This window comes from Daphnia pulicaria, chromosome 1 (genome assembly GCF_021234035.1).
Source record: "Daphnia pulicaria isolate SC F1-1A chromosome 1, SC_F0-13Bv2, whole genome shotgun sequence".
Taxonomy (NCBI): domain Eukaryota; kingdom Metazoa; phylum Arthropoda; class Branchiopoda; order Diplostraca; family Daphniidae; genus Daphnia; species Daphnia pulicaria.
Window position 1 is genome coordinate 30,993,760 of NC_060913.1, and position 15,274 is coordinate 31,009,033.

The 15,274-nt window shown below is 39.8% G+C and overlaps 2 protein-coding genes and 3 long non-coding RNA genes across 10 annotated transcripts; 4 read left to right on the top strand and 1 right to left on the bottom strand.

The window, feature by feature from the left end:
• The first annotated feature begins 71 nt into the window (after positions 1-71).
• On the top strand, positions 72-4,425 carry LOC124341517. 3 transcript variants are annotated; one of them, XM_046794564.1, is made up of 9 exons: positions 72-458; positions 527-865; positions 932-1,338; positions 1,551-1,795; positions 1,868-2,418; positions 2,477-2,838; positions 2,902-3,123; positions 3,193-3,732; positions 3,818-4,425. In XM_046794564.1, the coding sequence occupies exons 4-8, from the start codon at positions 1,601-1,603 to the stop codon at positions 3,252-3,254; spliced, it is 1,392 nt and encodes a 463-aa protein (XP_046650520.1). In that variant the 5' UTR covers positions 72-458; positions 527-865; positions 932-1,338; positions 1,551-1,600; the 3' UTR covers positions 3,255-3,732; positions 3,818-4,425. The 3 variants fall into 3 exon arrangements, with proteins under 3 accessions (XP_046650520.1, XP_046650521.1, XP_046650519.1); XM_046794565.1 differs by lacking the exon at positions 72-458 and adding an exon at positions 1,414-1,479 and having other exon boundaries at positions 518-865; XM_046794563.1 differs by lacking the exon at positions 72-458 and having other exon boundaries at positions 519-865.
• A 176-nt stretch (positions 4,426-4,601) lies between these two features.
• Positions 4,602-6,269, top strand: LOC124342265. 3 transcript variants are annotated; one of them, XR_006918738.1, is made up of 5 exons: positions 4,602-4,881; positions 4,955-4,977; positions 5,092-5,154; positions 5,269-5,384; positions 5,753-6,269. It is a non-coding gene; the product is annotated as an uncharacterized LOC124342265 (long non-coding RNA). The 3 variants fall into 3 exon arrangements; XR_006918740.1 differs by lacking the exon at positions 4,955-4,977; XR_006918739.1 differs by lacking the exons at positions 4,955-4,977; positions 5,092-5,154.
• Positions 6,270-7,952: 1,683 nt separating this feature from the next.
• On the top strand, positions 7,953-9,896 carry LOC124321631. The gene has a single exon (XM_046784242.1). The coding sequence runs from the start codon at positions 7,953-7,955 to the stop codon at positions 9,894-9,896; it is 1,944 nt and encodes a 647-aa protein (XP_046640198.1).
• A 353-nt stretch (positions 9,897-10,249) lies between these two features.
• LOC124342401 lies at positions 10,250-11,192 on the top strand. Its single transcript, XR_006918806.1, has 4 exons — positions 10,250-10,529; positions 10,629-10,715; positions 10,791-10,912; positions 11,113-11,192. It is a non-coding gene; the product is annotated as an uncharacterized LOC124342401 (long non-coding RNA).
• A 655-nt stretch (positions 11,193-11,847) lies between these two features.
• LOC124342230 lies at positions 11,848-14,415 on the bottom strand. 2 transcript variants are annotated; one of them, XR_006918714.1, is made up of 9 exons: positions 14,315-14,415; positions 14,073-14,234; positions 13,876-13,972; positions 13,711-13,798; positions 13,457-13,607; positions 13,178-13,389; positions 12,986-13,104; positions 12,325-12,526; positions 11,848-12,259 (listed from the first exon to the last, which is right to left on the bottom strand). It is a non-coding gene; the product is annotated as an uncharacterized LOC124342230 (long non-coding RNA). The 2 variants fall into 2 exon arrangements; XR_006918710.1 differs by lacking the exon at positions 13,711-13,798 and having other exon boundaries at positions 13,457-13,591; positions 13,833-13,972.
• Between the last annotated feature and the right edge of the window lie 859 nt (positions 14,416-15,274).

Sequence of the window (15,274 nt, forward strand, 5' to 3'; positions counted from 1 at the left end):
TGTCGAAAAACACTGAATAAAATCTCTGTTAGTGAGTAAGTTTGTAAAGCGTCTTACACCGGTGTTGTTATTAGGAAGCTGTTACATGTTAGCCAGGTTAAAACAAGTGAGGTGAGACGTTAATAGCATTTTATGTTGCATTGCTTTGCTTGGTCCACGTGTCTGATAGCGTCCACGTTCCTTAGCTATAAACTCTGTATTTGATTCTAGGCTTTAGTGGTTTACCATGACTCCCAAGCACCAACACACACTACTGTCTAGTGTCTAGATGCTGTTGTCGATCCGCCCAACCGCCCTAACCAATGGTTTTTGGTTAAATCAGCGTGCTCACCCAATTTATTGATTTTCATTAAACTCTTAATTTATTTTCATGGTGTAAGTTACAGATTGGCCGCCAAAGTGGACGACATCGAATGCACTATATCAGTAGTGCTAATTGACAGCTCTATGTACCGACTGTATGTCACTTAAAATCTTTCTATCAATTTTACAAGTATGCTTTCATTTTAGATATTTGTGTTAGCAGCATTCTACAACATGGATCGCTTGGTGATAAGTTTTCGCGTATCAAGAAAAGAGCTGCATGTGAAAACTTCGAAACAAAATTTAGCAGGTTGCATCTGCGAATTTACACCATCTCTGATATTCGGATATCAAATCCGAAAATAAATCTCCTCTTTTATAAGTATCTAATTTCTTGAACTACTAAATTTACAAAAATATATTAGCAAGCCGTATGATATTTGAGATTGGTTATTAGATAGATTTCCGTTAAGTTAGTTCAGATTTCCACTCGCAAAATATACCTTGAATCACGAAGGGCTGATGCAAGTGCATAGATGAGAAACATTTGAATACTGCAATGGTAATCAAGAAAGTTTATCGATGAAAATGAATGAATTTTTTAAAGTTTTTTATTGTTTTCATGCAGTTCTGGCATCAACAGGTTCGTTAGCAATCCAATGCGCGTAGTAAATATGCAACCAAGCACATGTTTAAATGAATGGCGCCATCGCGTGCAGCATGTTTACAGATATAAAACGTTTCGCTGTCAAGGTGGACTCACAAGGTCGCCAAATCTATCATGTCCCACAGGTGGGATATGGGGGGCGTTTCTTTTCCTGCCTTGCATTCTTTGTTGTCTCCATCTCATGGGAACATCGGAAGGAAATTCCAATAGGATAGATATACATGTCTAGTGTATTTTAGTCAGTGTATAGTGATTCATCTTCCAGACTGGATGGCCCCATAGCAACTGTGAGCACGACACTGCTATTTTTCACTTTCAGTTTGTGTTAGTTCCTGGAAATTGGATTGGAAACGGTTAAATCCCACCAGGTAAAATTTTCCTACAACTTAGTTTTCTTTAATTTTTAATATCTGTGCGTCATATATTTTGTTCTTGTGACTCAGAGGAAAATGTTTGCCAACTGATCACGTTAAACTCAAATTTGGAAACTCATTCTCAGAAGACATTTAGTATACTACAAAATAATTGATTGTGTTTTATAGTTTATAGCATCAAAGTACATTTTCTTGTCATCGACTAGGTGTTCTGTGCTGGAATTTTATTAATGACCCGTCGTCGCAACTGTTGAAAATGAATTTGCTGGAATCCAAATTGTTGACGATGTCAGTGCTTGGACTAGTGTCAATTTTTCTTGGTTTATTACCTGTGGTGATTCTAAGAAAACTAGGCCTTACTCCGACATTAACTGGCGATGTCATGTCGCCGTTTACCAAGACGGTTGTCTCGGGAATGTTGTGTTTCGGCGGAGGAGTCTTAATGGGGACGGTATGAATTTATTTTATTTTTCGGCGACTTCAAAAAATAACAAGTAATCATAGATTTTCTCTACATTATTAGGGATTTCTCCACATGTTACCGGAAGTCCATGAAGGATGGCAGAAATATGCAAAAGAAAATGAAATCGACATTAATCTAGCCCTTGGTATTGTAGTCATCTGTGGAGGTTTCTTCCTCGTATACTTTGTCGAAGAACTGGCGCACTTGATGGCTGATCGTCATGCCCACAACAAGGAAGACGTGTCCATTCACCGGGCTGTTTCAATTCGCGGTTGTCCGGTTAGTCTTGAAGGTCCAGCTCCTCCTTGCGAACCTTCCGGTTGTCAGAAATCGGACGGAGACGCATCCTGCCAAGGCAGTACCATCTGCCAACTAGACTGCACTGAAAAGGAATTTTGTAGAGACGTTACCGAAGGGGAAGGATGTTCTTCTTCGAAATTCTATTCCAGCAAAACTGGTAGCGCGTGCTCTGCAGTTCACAACAACTTGGATCCCATTGAAAGGAACGATGGATACGGGACATTCGGACCCGCAGAAAACGGCGTCCTGCCGCAGGCACAGGAAAATAACCACTTGTTGAACCGTAATCCGCATTCCGGAAGTAGTCAAAGGTAAGATATTTTAGTTAAATTGGAATGAAAAGGTTTAAATATGTAGTGGTTTTTGTAGCTTAAAACAGAAACACTGGGTGAAAGAAGTTAATAACACAACACTGGAACGTTCTCAGTCGGGTGGTAATCACAGTCACGATTTGCATCATCATCATGGATTGATGATGGGCAATGGACACTGCGTCGGAGCTCCGCTAAGAGGATTACTTTTCATCGTCGCTTTATCGCTACACGAAATACTGGAAGGAGTAGCAGTCGGTCTGCAGAAGAATCAGTCGGGCGTTTTGCAGCTTTTTGCCGCGGTTGCCAGTCATAAATTCGTCATCTCGTTTTGTGTTGGGCTGGAATTATCGACCAGCGGTGTCAAAGTTTTAATGCATACCATTTACATCCTCGTCTTCTCGCTCGTTACTCCATTGGGTAAGTAACGCTTTCTTTAACTAGACGACAACGGGATGAACATTTTAATTTTTTGGATCCTAGGAATCGGTATTGGCATCATCATGACTTCTGCCAGCTCCGGTGATGAGAATGTGACTGATTCGCTGAGCTCATTAATTATGCAAGGTCTTGCCTGTGGAACCATCCTTTACGTTGCTTTTTTCGAAATACTCGAGCGCGAACGATCTAAATCCACCGTTGGTTTAATTCAGTGGACACTGCTCGTCTTGGGATTCTTGGCAATCATGGGACTTCAATTATTAAGTAATATTACAGAAGCTAATAATCTTTGACGTTTTGATAACTAAATGGAAATTTGTATTTATCCCCCAGCCACGGAATCAAATTTAGGTTTGGACGACACGAAATTGAATATCACTAGTCAAGGACCGTGACCACACAATTTCAATTGGCCGTTTGTTTTGAATTTTATTTTCTCAGTATTTTACCTTTCTTCCATATTTTATCGATCATGGACAAACAAAAGAAAAGGAGAATTTGCTATTGTGCACAGTAAAGGATTAAACGTGATTACTATTTTTATCAAACTGTGCATGATCTCATTTGATAGGATATCGTTAGCTTTATAGAGCCTTTGTATGCAATAATTACGAAACCGAATGCGGCGTACAATACAATTTTTTTATCACACAGGAAATTTCTCAATCTCAGACTCCCACGTCTAAATTCATTGATAAAAGAATGTCGATGCGATATACGTTGGTCTAACGAATCAAACAACGTTGTCTAGATTAATACGTCGACCATTCATTATTTTACAACGCATTTCCTATATTCCTCCGACAGAGTTTAGAAGAGACGCATTCATAATACGCAAATTGGGGTATCAACATCACACAACACTGACAACAGGTAGGCAAAAAAATTATATCAATTATTTTGTTGGATACTAACAATTACGTGGTATTAACTCATTGTTTCGTTGCCGTAATTTAAGGAATGGAGAAAGACTTATCCTCTTCAGTCCACCTAGAATTGGGAATAAAGAAAAAGAGAAAGTCTGGACAAGAAACAGAGGTTTCCCATGGACATTTTATTCCCAATTCCCGAATTACACGTGCCCCACGAGTGATACGCGATGGCAAAGTGGCCGTCATCTATCAGCCCCATCACGGTCTTGGTTGGTACTCAGAACATAAGATTGAAGCCCTTCTTTTTGCTCCCGAGATTGTTTTCATGATTGAAAAAGAAGAGTCAGGTTCGAAAGTCTACGAGTATTGCCGCAGGATGAAGTACGGCTGGAGTGTGATGGATACTATTTGTCATGGTCTCAGCATCAATTGGGTGCCCGTTTCGGAAGAGTTTCGAATCCACGAGTATGACGGAAGAGAAACAATTGTTTTAAAATCTACTGATCAATGGTTTATTGCTTAAACCATGCTCATTTGATTGTACAAGATTAACGTTTTAATATAAATAATTCAGCAACGTCATGTGCGTTGTAAATTAGGTTGATAAATGTTGTAATAACAATTCTTATTATCCCCCATCGCCCATGTGAAATAACACCCAGCCCGCAAGGACGTAATAAAAATTTTTTTTTTTTATTAAACACCAGTGATGACATCACTAATAGCCAATAAGTGCAATCGAACGTTTTCACGATGAGTTTTCACGATGAAATACACTTAAAGGTGTTAAGTCTTCTTTCTTGAAAATAGATGGCGTATGATTATTATTTTTTTCTATAGTCGTCTGCTAATAGGTATTTTAATTTGAACTAAACCTTAATGAAAATTGAAAAAAAAAGACTTTTTGTAGATTTTTAAAATCACAAATGTAATTTTTTTCAAACTTGTGTACGTCATATGCTTTTTAATAACACAGCCACGTCTGAACTTCATTGCTGTCATGTGGTTTGGCTGGGCATGTGGTTTTGTTGCAGCCAGCTCTGGTGAAAGTGAATTTGGAGCTGCTGCATGTAGTCTATGGAGCAGGTGTCGTCCTGAAGTGTGCAAGCATTACCTAAAGTGCAACAGCAATTGAAGAATTCTCGAAATGGTAATTTGATTGAGATCTTTATTGGTTCATTGAAACTGGGAGTCTCATTGTTTTATTAAAATGTTTTATTTAGGTCACAACTTCACCTCTGATCTAGTAATAAAAGTTTTGCTTCTAGAGTTTTTGTGAAAAGATAGTCACCTGCTTGATCAGCTTGTGCTGAGTTCTAATTTTTTTTTCTATTAAACTAATTCCCACTCAATTTTACAGAATTTTGTCGGGTTAAAGAATTTTCTGTTGCTTGGATTCAATCTAAATTTCAACTCTAAATTTGTGAGTTAAACTTGCCATAACTATTTACTTTTCTTTCTTTCTTTGTATGTTTTACTTTATATCTGGTACATATAGTTTTATTTTTTCATTAATAATTTCGCTTTTTACTCACAGGACTTGGTGGCAATGGTATGCATCAGACTGCTGTGCACAGTCTATAGATCTGGTGTGTCATCCTGAAACTTATAAGCCAGACCTGAAGTGGAATTGCAAAAAGACTTCTTGAAATGGTAATTTTTATTGAAATTATGTTGATTAATTTCTCTAAAAATAAGCTACAGATTTATTGGTTGAAGACTAGAGTGAGAGTAAATTCCTTTGTTCACTTTTGTAGAATTTTAAGTGAATTCTGTGTACATTGATTTACATGATTAAAATTCATATTTTTTTTATTTTTTTAGTAATTGGAAAATGATTTTCCAATTACTATTTCAGTTAACAAGATTTTCGGAAAATCTTGTTAACGAAGAGTCGTGAAGACTTTTTTGTAAAATTTCTTGTATTAAAATAATTTTGAGGGACTGCTTAATTCAACTGTTAACGGGTTGAAACATTAGATATCTGTTCCTCAATATAATAGTAATTTCTGTTAAAATAGGTTTAACAGCCAGGTAAAATCTCTTCTTCATTGCTGTCTCACAAGTCACAACATATGGTTTTTTGGTTTCGGCCAGCCGGGTCAAGACTGCAAGATGTTGTCTAATCAGGTTCTGCTGTTGCATGGAGTCTGTGATGCCGCTGGTGATCTGACAAATATTGTTGTGCTTGTTTCTGATAAGTGTGTTGTTTGAAGTAGTCTATGATGTAGACAAGTGCATATTATCTTCTTTTCTGGGCTCCCTTCTGTTCTGTGACCCCGTTACCCTTTCCTATGACTAATCGCTCCCCAGCAAATCTGGTCTCGCACTGCTCTCTTCTTTCCTTGTCCAGGTCATCTCCCTGGGCACAGTCAATCAATGCAGTCTCCCCCTGTCTTGATAGACTGAATTTTGCATGGAAAATTCAACATTGATAATATTAAGTTAAAGAAGGTAAAATTGATATTTGTGATAAGGAATGATAAACATGTACAGTACATAATAGTATAAATAAGATTTAAACAGCTGCATTTTCTTTATGAAATTTTTTTATTACAAATATATTTACATATTATATTTCCCAACTGAATAATTTGTTTCTTTTCTAATGTTTTTTTTTTTTTTTAAAATTGATTTACATAATGTACTGCACTGCACTAACCAATTAAATTAAATAAGAATCGTAATTTTGTTTGATGGCAGACAGGCAGTTTATGGCCTGTTGCTTTCTCAACCGCGATAATCACACAGCGTTATTATTTGTTTGCCGCAGAAAGCTATTTTATCTAGCAGTTGTCGATTGAATTACTCGTAGATCATGAGATCAGGTTGCCTTGCAGTGCAATACTGCAATTACTGCATGGATTAAATTTGAGTGACAAGAGTTGGAAAAAAAATTGACAAGACAGACAAAGTAATGGATAACACATTGCAATGTGACACCAAGGGCAGCGACAGAAGCTGCAGCAACAACTTAAAGCACCCCTTTCACCATCTCCTCATTAGGCAGCATCTCAATTAACAGTGTGAACATCAATGGCCGTCAAAACCTACAGAGGAAAAGAAAGATTTATCACAAGTTAGGCAAAGTGCAGAGTGACAGGAATGAAGTTAAAAGTTAAAAAGGTGATACGTAAAACCGGTCAAGGTAGCAGTATACGATATTTCGTCACCAATCTGGAATCACTAACATTTGTGTAGCTATGCACTCCTCATTGTGGAAGCTCATTGGGGATTTCGTCTGTTGTGATGTGTGATGCTGACTGTGGTGGCTTTTTGGTGAACACGAGATACAACCTTGAAGGGGAGATTATTTATGACGTGAGTATCACAGTTATTTGCCTTTGTTTGTTAGTTCTTTCAAGTGAGTGTCAACGAGCTACAGCGGACATTGTTTTGTGTTTTCATGTTACTATTAGAAGTTTCTTTTTTTGACGTTAGACGGCATAGCTTTTGATCATTTTCCACTCAGTTTAAATACGCTTACTTTGCACATCTTTGAAGAGTTTTCTCAATGTTACTTCAAAAAAATTTTGGGTGATAACTGTCAGTTTCTGTTTCAGCAACAAAGCTCACTTGTTAGATTTTTAATAATGTTTTTTTTTTTACTTCCGGTTTTCTCATTAAGTCATTAGTTCAGTAAATATTCATCTGACGCACAAAATAACCACATATTCGAGATCCTCGTCAAAATTGTGGTAAAGTTCATGTTTGTTTTTTTACATACGCGTACTTCCGGTTTCGAGAATTATCCTGAACTATAGTTCAGGATCGTCGTTCGCGAAAGCCGCGTACGACGCATGCTCCTGGGCCCCTCTGTCCGATGACGACCTCTCCTTGCTCTCTCTTCCACCATCGAGCCAGGAGGTCGCATACAAGCTCAAACGGGCCTCCAATACTTCTCCTGGAGCTGACGGCGTTGAATACAAAGACATTCTTCGTCTGGACCCATTTGGGCGGCTGCTTGAGCTCCTCTACGCTGCGGTCTGGCTCTACGGCATTCCTGCCTGTTGGAAATCGGCTCGCACCATCCCGGTATACAAGAAAGGCCCTACTGACGACTACGGCAATTTCAGGCCCATTTCTCTGCTTTCCACCATATACAAGCTCTTCTCGAGCTCCATTGCATCCCGCCTTACCGCAGTCGCGTCCGACAATGACTGGTTGTCATTGGAGCAGAAGGGCTTCCTTCCTGGGGTCCATGGAATACAAGAACACACCATGCTGCTGGAATCGGCCATCGAACAGGCCAAGCTCAAGAAAAGCCGACTTACCATCTGCTGGCTCGACCTTGCCAACGCTTTTGGCTCGCTCCCCCACGATTTCCTCCATCAACTCTTTCAGAGTCTTCCGATCCCGACAGAGCTCCGTGACATCCTCACTGACATCTACACCAACAGCATCTTCCAGTTTGTTGTCAACAAGGAACTGGTCACCATTCAACCCACGTCCGGTGTCCGTCAGGGAGATGGGCTAAGCTCCATCATATTCAACCTTGCCGCTGAGCCCCTCATCCGCTGCGCCAAGGCTCCTACCAACCATGGCTTTACTCTCTTCGGCTCCCTGCTGAAGGCCACTGCTTACGCGGATGACGTCGCCCTCATCGGATCCTCTCCTGATCAGCTTCAGCCTACTCTTGACGCCATGCTTGCTGTGGCAGCGAAACTTGGGCTCAGGTTCAACGTCGCAAAATGCTCTTTCCTCTCCCTGTCCAAGGGTAAGGCCACCAACTCATCTCTCCTGCACATTCATGGCACCTCTCTTCGCTGCTTGGAGGAAGGTGAGAGCGAGTGCTACTTAGGAGTCCCCATGGGCACTCGTCTAACATTTCGACCCGTCTGTGATCTGCCCGACAAGCTGACTAAGGTCGCCGATTCAGACTTGGCGCCTTGGCAAAAACTGGAGGTTTACAGAGCCCACCTACTGCCGTCTCTCTCTCACCATCTCGCCACAGGGATGGTCCTTCGCGGTTTTCTCGACGAGATGGATGCTCGCTGTGCCAAATTCCTCCGTTTCGTGGCCAACGTCCCCCACACTGCTCATAACGGCTTCCTCTATTCCGATCGCAGGGCTGGCGGCTTAGGTGCCTCTCAACTGGCTAAAGATTCGGACATCTGGATCATCGCTCGTGCCGCTCAACTCCTCGATAGCAACGATCCGGTGGTCCGCCTCACTGCCAGATCCCAGCTCAGCCAAAACATCTCCAGGGGATTCAACGGCAAGCCGCCTGATCCGCTGCCCCTCTCTAACTACCTCTCTGGCTCGGTAGAAGGCGGACTCCACGACACCCGTTTCTACAGGTGTGGCTCCAATACCTGGTCCCGTGCCAGGAAATCAGCACGAAGACTTGAAGTTAGGATCGATGTATCCGGCGATGAATCGACCAAAGTGATCGCCGACGACGTCTCCTGCCTCTCGCTGAAAGCTGTAAGGGGCCTCCGCTCAGTCATCCGGAAACGCTGGACAATCTCCCTCACAAATGCCTTGCATCAGGGCAGGGTAGCAAGGGGGCTACTACTCGACCCATCTAACGACATTGCCCGCCTCTCATCTCATCGGACCTGCCTCTCATTCAACGAGTGGAATGTCATCCACAAGAGCCGCCTCGGCCTGCTTCCGCTCCTCGGGAATCCTGGTTGCTCTGCTCCCAACACCAAGTGCAGGAGATGCAAGGTTGATGCCGAGACTACCTCACACGTAACCAGCCACTGCCGCAGTAATCTTCCGGCCATTGGCCGCCGACACGACCTCGTGCTGGCGGAAATTGTGAAAACCATCACCAGGGCCGGCCATGCAGCGTCTGTCAACAGAGTCTTCCCTGGCTCAACCCTGAGGCCGGACATAGTCATCTCCTCGACCGACCCACCAACAATAATTGATCTCACCATCACCTTCGACGCTCCCGAGTCCCTCGACGCTGGCCATGCCAGAAAAATAGAGAAATACAGCTGCCTGGGGTTAACTCTGCCCTTCGTTATTGGCGCCTTGGGATCCTGGCTCCCCTCAAACAACGCAGTGGCCGTCGCCCTCAACATCCCCCCGGCTCCTTGGCGCCGCCTCCGGAGGAAGTGCCGTCTGATGGCCATCCAGGGATCTGTCTCCATCATTCATCGCCACATCCGCGGACATGGGGATGACCAGGAAGCCAATATTCCGGCTCCTTAATGGATTTGCATGTAATTATATGGCATGTATTGCATGAACTTGTTCTGTATCGTTGCATCGTAGTGTTTTATATCTCGTTTTTCATCGCTCTGCATATTATTTCCATTGTTCCATCTCTCGTCTACCTTCGCCTAGTCAATTGAAATTCCCCATCGTACATCTACTACTCTCTTATAATGATATGTCTTTGTCACGCCGTCGTGAAATACAGCTCTATGTCTCAGGAAAAATCTCGATTTTGACCAAATTCTCGATTTCGTTTAGATTACACCTAATCGACCCCAAATTTCACGTAGATCACGAATATTTGGTATGTGTTGACGACAGCTCAATGGTTAAGGCGCTATCGCTTACTTCCGGTATACTTCCGGAAAATTTGCATACAACTAACAAGTGAGCTTTGTTCTCTGTAAAATTCTAAACACTTTGTGCTAATTTTAAGCAAAGGGAAATGGTCTTTTTGATTACTTTTAAGACTTATGACTATCTAAGGCCAGTCCTTTAGATAGTGAGTTTTGGCCGTGTCAAATAGATGGCGTGAAAGAATGTTGTGTCAGATATGGGCTTATGGCGGTTCGTTGTCAAAAGTTCAGTTACAGCTATCTTCTTCGAAAATTACCGATGAATTCGTTGGTAAATTGACTAGATTTCCTGTACAATTTTTTTGTGTGTTTATATATTATATTTCCGTTTATGTGTTTAATAACATCATTATTTCTCATCCATTTCCAGGAGGAAATGTGAAAGGTGCATGTACTGTCAACTATTGTGTTAAAAATCCTGGTATCATACTGAATATGTTATCCAAATAACAGAGTGGTAACAACCAATGCCAGCTTTAGTAAAGTATTGCTGGAACATAGTCTTCTCATCCTTATGGATGCTCAACATTAGGATTCATCACTATTATCGGCTGAATCATTCTATGGGACTTGCCAGATCACCAGCCCCAGCATAGAGCAATCTCTCATTCCATCATCTAGAGAACCTTGGATAACTGATTACTTGTTTCATGTGTAAGTTCACTTTTCATGTCACTGAACTTTTTTCGTAGCAGTCTCATATGTATTTTAAGTATTGATCTGGGCTAAAGTCTATCTAATGTTTAAGAGATGACTTCAAGTGTATACTGATAACTGTTTATTTATTTTATTAAGATCATAAACACCAATTACATTGACATGAACAAGATGACTCATTTTTTATTTATGTACAGGTTTTAAATTACAGGTTTCTCAATTGGCAGACAGACAGACTTTATGAGAAATCATGTTCTTTCAAGAGAAGGACAAGGACTATAGATGTTATACCCTTGAAAAAGTAGTAGTCTAGCAAAAAATCGTGCGCAGTTTACGCCGATGCGCACCACAGCGGCAGATAGCAGAACTAAACTTTTTATTACGCTTGACTACCTGTCTACTTCAAGTCCTTTGTTCGACAAGCAGTCGGTTTTCGTCTCGTTTCTTGAAGTAGACAGGTAGTCAAGCGTAATAAAAAGTTTAGTTCTGCTATCTGCCGCTGTGGTGCGCATCGGCGTAAACTGCGCACGATTTTTTGCTAGACTACTACTTTTTCAAGGGTATAACATCTATACAGTCAACAAGGTTCCTTGTTTGCTGACCTGTTGGGTGCTACCCTTGAATCTCCCTATTTAATTCCTTACATGGCCCTATTGATTTGAGGTATTGCTTTCTTTTGCTACAATCTTGTTTGAATATTATTTTCATCCAAATAAATGTTCATTCTGCTTACAGGGCAATCCTTCGCTACTTGTCATGGACTTCATCTTCATCCATTGGTGAAAATCAACAAAAGAATGCTATAATACAAGATAGATAATTGTGTAGTTAGATAAATTACAAGTGTATATCTGGGCTCCCTTCTTTTCTGTGGCTGTTTCCCTAATTAACCAACTATTCCTCAACTCTTTGCTATATTTATTTCAAATGTATCACTTATTGTTAATGTGTAATTAAGTCTTAACAAAGTAATTGTATGTGTGGAAATAAGTTAACAGATATTTTAGGATATTTAAACAGAAGTTAGCAGATGGAAGAGTCAGGGGTAGGAAAGCAGTTGTTAGGAGCAATTTATCATAGAAAAAAAGAGAAGAGTTGAAATTATAAAGTGAGCAAATTATTCTTGGGAGGATTTCACTCATAGCCATCAAGTTTCTACAAATAATGCCCCTCATCACAATTATCACAACGGGTTATTAACCACCGAGAGAGGAGAGTTGGTTTGTTTACTTGAGGAAACGGGGAGGGAGGGAGCACAGATATGCACTTTTTAACAAATTTATCAGTCTTGAATTTAACAACCTCTCTTCAATTTCAACTATGGAAGGACGGCGAACGATTAAACTGAAACGAAAATCGAAATTTCATTACAAATCAATAATAAAATGAAACTTTTCAACAAGTATTACCTCAACGCCGGTACAAGTAGCTAAAGATGTCATATCGACAAAATGTAGCGGATAAAATTATGGCTATGGCTATCAGGCAACATTGATTATTTTCACCAACTGTTCAACACAGCATGAACACAAGCATAGGCAAATAACACACGGACACGGTGTGATGTTGAACTACTAGTCTGCACAAGCTCCATTCTAGTCCATCTGCCAACTGAAAAATGACTGTGAAACCAGCACTCTACTGCACACCATGAAATCATACACACCAAAAGAGCATTAATAACCCAACAACATGTTGAAATAAGAAAATAAGATACTAATAATAAAATTTACAAAGTGAAGCAGAAGATTGAAGTGATATTTGACTTTAGCTTACATAAAGTAAATGGTTTACTCTTGGTAGTAAAGTCAGTGATTTACTTAAAAATTTACCTCAAACGAGAGAAAAACCAATCAAGAAAATGATCAACAATCATCTCATCATGAAGGCTTCATTTCAAGTTTTAAATAATGACAGGAATTTCTACTCTGTTTGATAAAAAAAATTGCAATTCTTTACAAATACTTTACAAACAAGCTGCCTTGAAGCACAAAATATCATGTCACTTGTCACATCAAGAAAATAATGCTTAGCTGCTTATCCACTTAACTTATAAAAAAGTATCATTACCATTTTAGATTTCCTGATTTCATCACATTATGGTCTTGCAATATTAGTAGAACCCTCTGATAGACGCATCTTCATTACACAGCAGCGACCACGTGCAAAAAGGCAAGATCTTCGACATGCTTTTACAAAATAAGGATAAGTAGATAAGAAAATGGACTTCTCGAAAAGTAAAAACTCTTACGATTCATTAACTTGCTTTAGAGTTGTTTACTTTCGTTTCAGCTTGGTCGAATGGCGTGGGAATACTTCAATCGTTATAAATACAAAAGCGAAAAACACCACCAGCAACACATTCCCGTCGGCTGTCTCAAGAGCAAATGGAAGAATGGATGGAAGAATCTCGTCACGTCACATCTCACTCAAAAGCAGACACTCCGCCACCTGGTGGACAGAATTTTACACACCTAGTGAAAAGCGACAGATTTAAGATTTCTCAATCTCAGCAGAAACGAACGACTGAATGGCCCATACTTAAATAAACAAACGATCGGTACCAGAGTCTGCATTCAACAGCTCACCATCTGAGTCTGCATACACCAGCTGGCCACATCCAGTCTGCTTGCACAATAGACTGGCACGAAGAGGGTTAGACAAGAGGCTGTAATGCTACTAGGGAAAAAAACTAAATTAATGTCAGAAAATAAATTCATTCAATAAAGTCACTCATGTGTGACATAAACAAAATGACTGAAGCATAGTTAAGCTAAGCCATCCCTAAAAATTACTTATGGCACTTTTAACTGAAAAGTGAACAGATGTAATATGTAAAGCAACAAGCTAGACAAGTAGACATCAACAAAGTTAATGAGTAGCCTAACTGTAAAAAATAGTTTATCAAAATACTAACTTTAAGAGGTGTTACTGAATGTGACGAAAGCTACAACCCATACAAGTAGTAAGCCTGCAATGGGAAAACCTTTTGCCAGCTGGCTGCAACACATCCGTGTGCGCACAAAACTGCAATGAAGAAGCTCAGACTTCACCAGCCTGTCAATAGAAAAATTAAAACTCAATTACTATCAGAAACAAACCATCGGATAACTAAATATATAACTTTATTAGGGTAAAAATTTATCAATGAAATTACTTTTACTGTTCTAAAGCATTTCAATTTCAGTATAGTACGAAATGTACAGCCGGTAAATGCAGCACGGGCTATGAAGAGACGACATTTTGGGGAAATGTACAGCGGTTTCAGGCCACGTGATCAGATAGAATTCCCAAGTATAAGTTGAAGGCTGTAACATGCCTATAATTTCGCCACACAACAAATTTACAATTAATGACTTTAGATTTGACGAATACAAGCATGATACAATTGGGAATCACCTTTTAATATCAGAAAAGTTTTACATTCTCAAACAATGTCTCGAAGAAATGGCGGACTCATCTGTCATCTCTTCTCTGATAGCCACAGCTCCACTGCTCCAGCACTGCTGCACTGGTTTCAAAATCACAATGTGAAAAGCTGAAAACCAGGAGATTAGGAGAAGCCGTACAACTAGCGCCACTGGTGACCTGAAGTGGAGTTCTCCCTTGCCAAGTTGCAATCAAAAAATCATTATTTTTCTAGATTAATTATTTTAAAAAAATTAATAAATTATGTTTAACCATTAACCATATAATAAATTAATAATGATAAGCATAAACCTGAAAAAAGCCTAAAAAAACATCTAAACTTTATTACTTTGATATGGAATTTCTGTCTGTTAAAGTCGTATCGTTAATTGGCAAAAGGTATTCTTAGTCTTAACAGCCTTAGTAAATCACTTGTGTTTTTCAAAACAATTGCTTACAATTTTTCCTTTGATTCCGCGTGCACGAACGAGGAATTTTCAGTCTTGAAGCACAGAAGCAGCCTACTTCTTAAGTCACCAGTGGTCGCGGGAAAAGTTAAGGTATTCAAACAAGACCGATTAGGCCTGTCCGAAATGCGCGAGTTTAAACACGTAGTCCATATTTTTAAGTGAAATACTGAGTCATATTATGAACTATAGTTATGAACTGTAGAATATAACTGATTGCATCGATTATGCATAAAGATAGAAAAGCAAGCTTATCAGCTCGCCGCGAAGGGATAGTCGTAAGCCAGTTGAAAACTGTCTTAAATAAAAAATTCAGGGCCTATTGTTAGGTCGGACTTATTCACAATTCACACTTTTCTTCACAGACTTTTTGGTCTTAAAACGGAATTTTTCTGACACAGTTCAATATCCTTGCAAGTTATTTACGTTTGGTTTGATCAACTCATATTTTCCAATTTTTACACATAAAGTTCAATAATTGAAT

Excerpts from the sequence above, each read along its gene's own strand:
- LOC124341517 (XM_046794564.1), top strand. The coding sequence starts at position 1,601 with ATGAATTTGCTGGAATCCAAATTGTTGACGATGTCAGTGCTTGGACTA. Across the intron at positions 1,796-1,867 it reads GAGGAGTCTTAATGGGGACG|GGATTTCTCCACATGTTACC; the intron begins GTATGAATTTAT and ends CTACATTATTAG. Across the intron at positions 2,839-2,901 it reads CTCGCTCGTTACTCCATTGG|GAATCGGTATTGGCATCATC; the intron begins GTAAGTAACGCT and ends TTTGGATCCTAG.
- LOC124321631 (XM_046784242.1), top strand. The coding sequence starts at position 7,953 with ATGCTGCTGGAATCGGCCATCGAACAGGCCAAGCTCAAGAAAAGCCGA.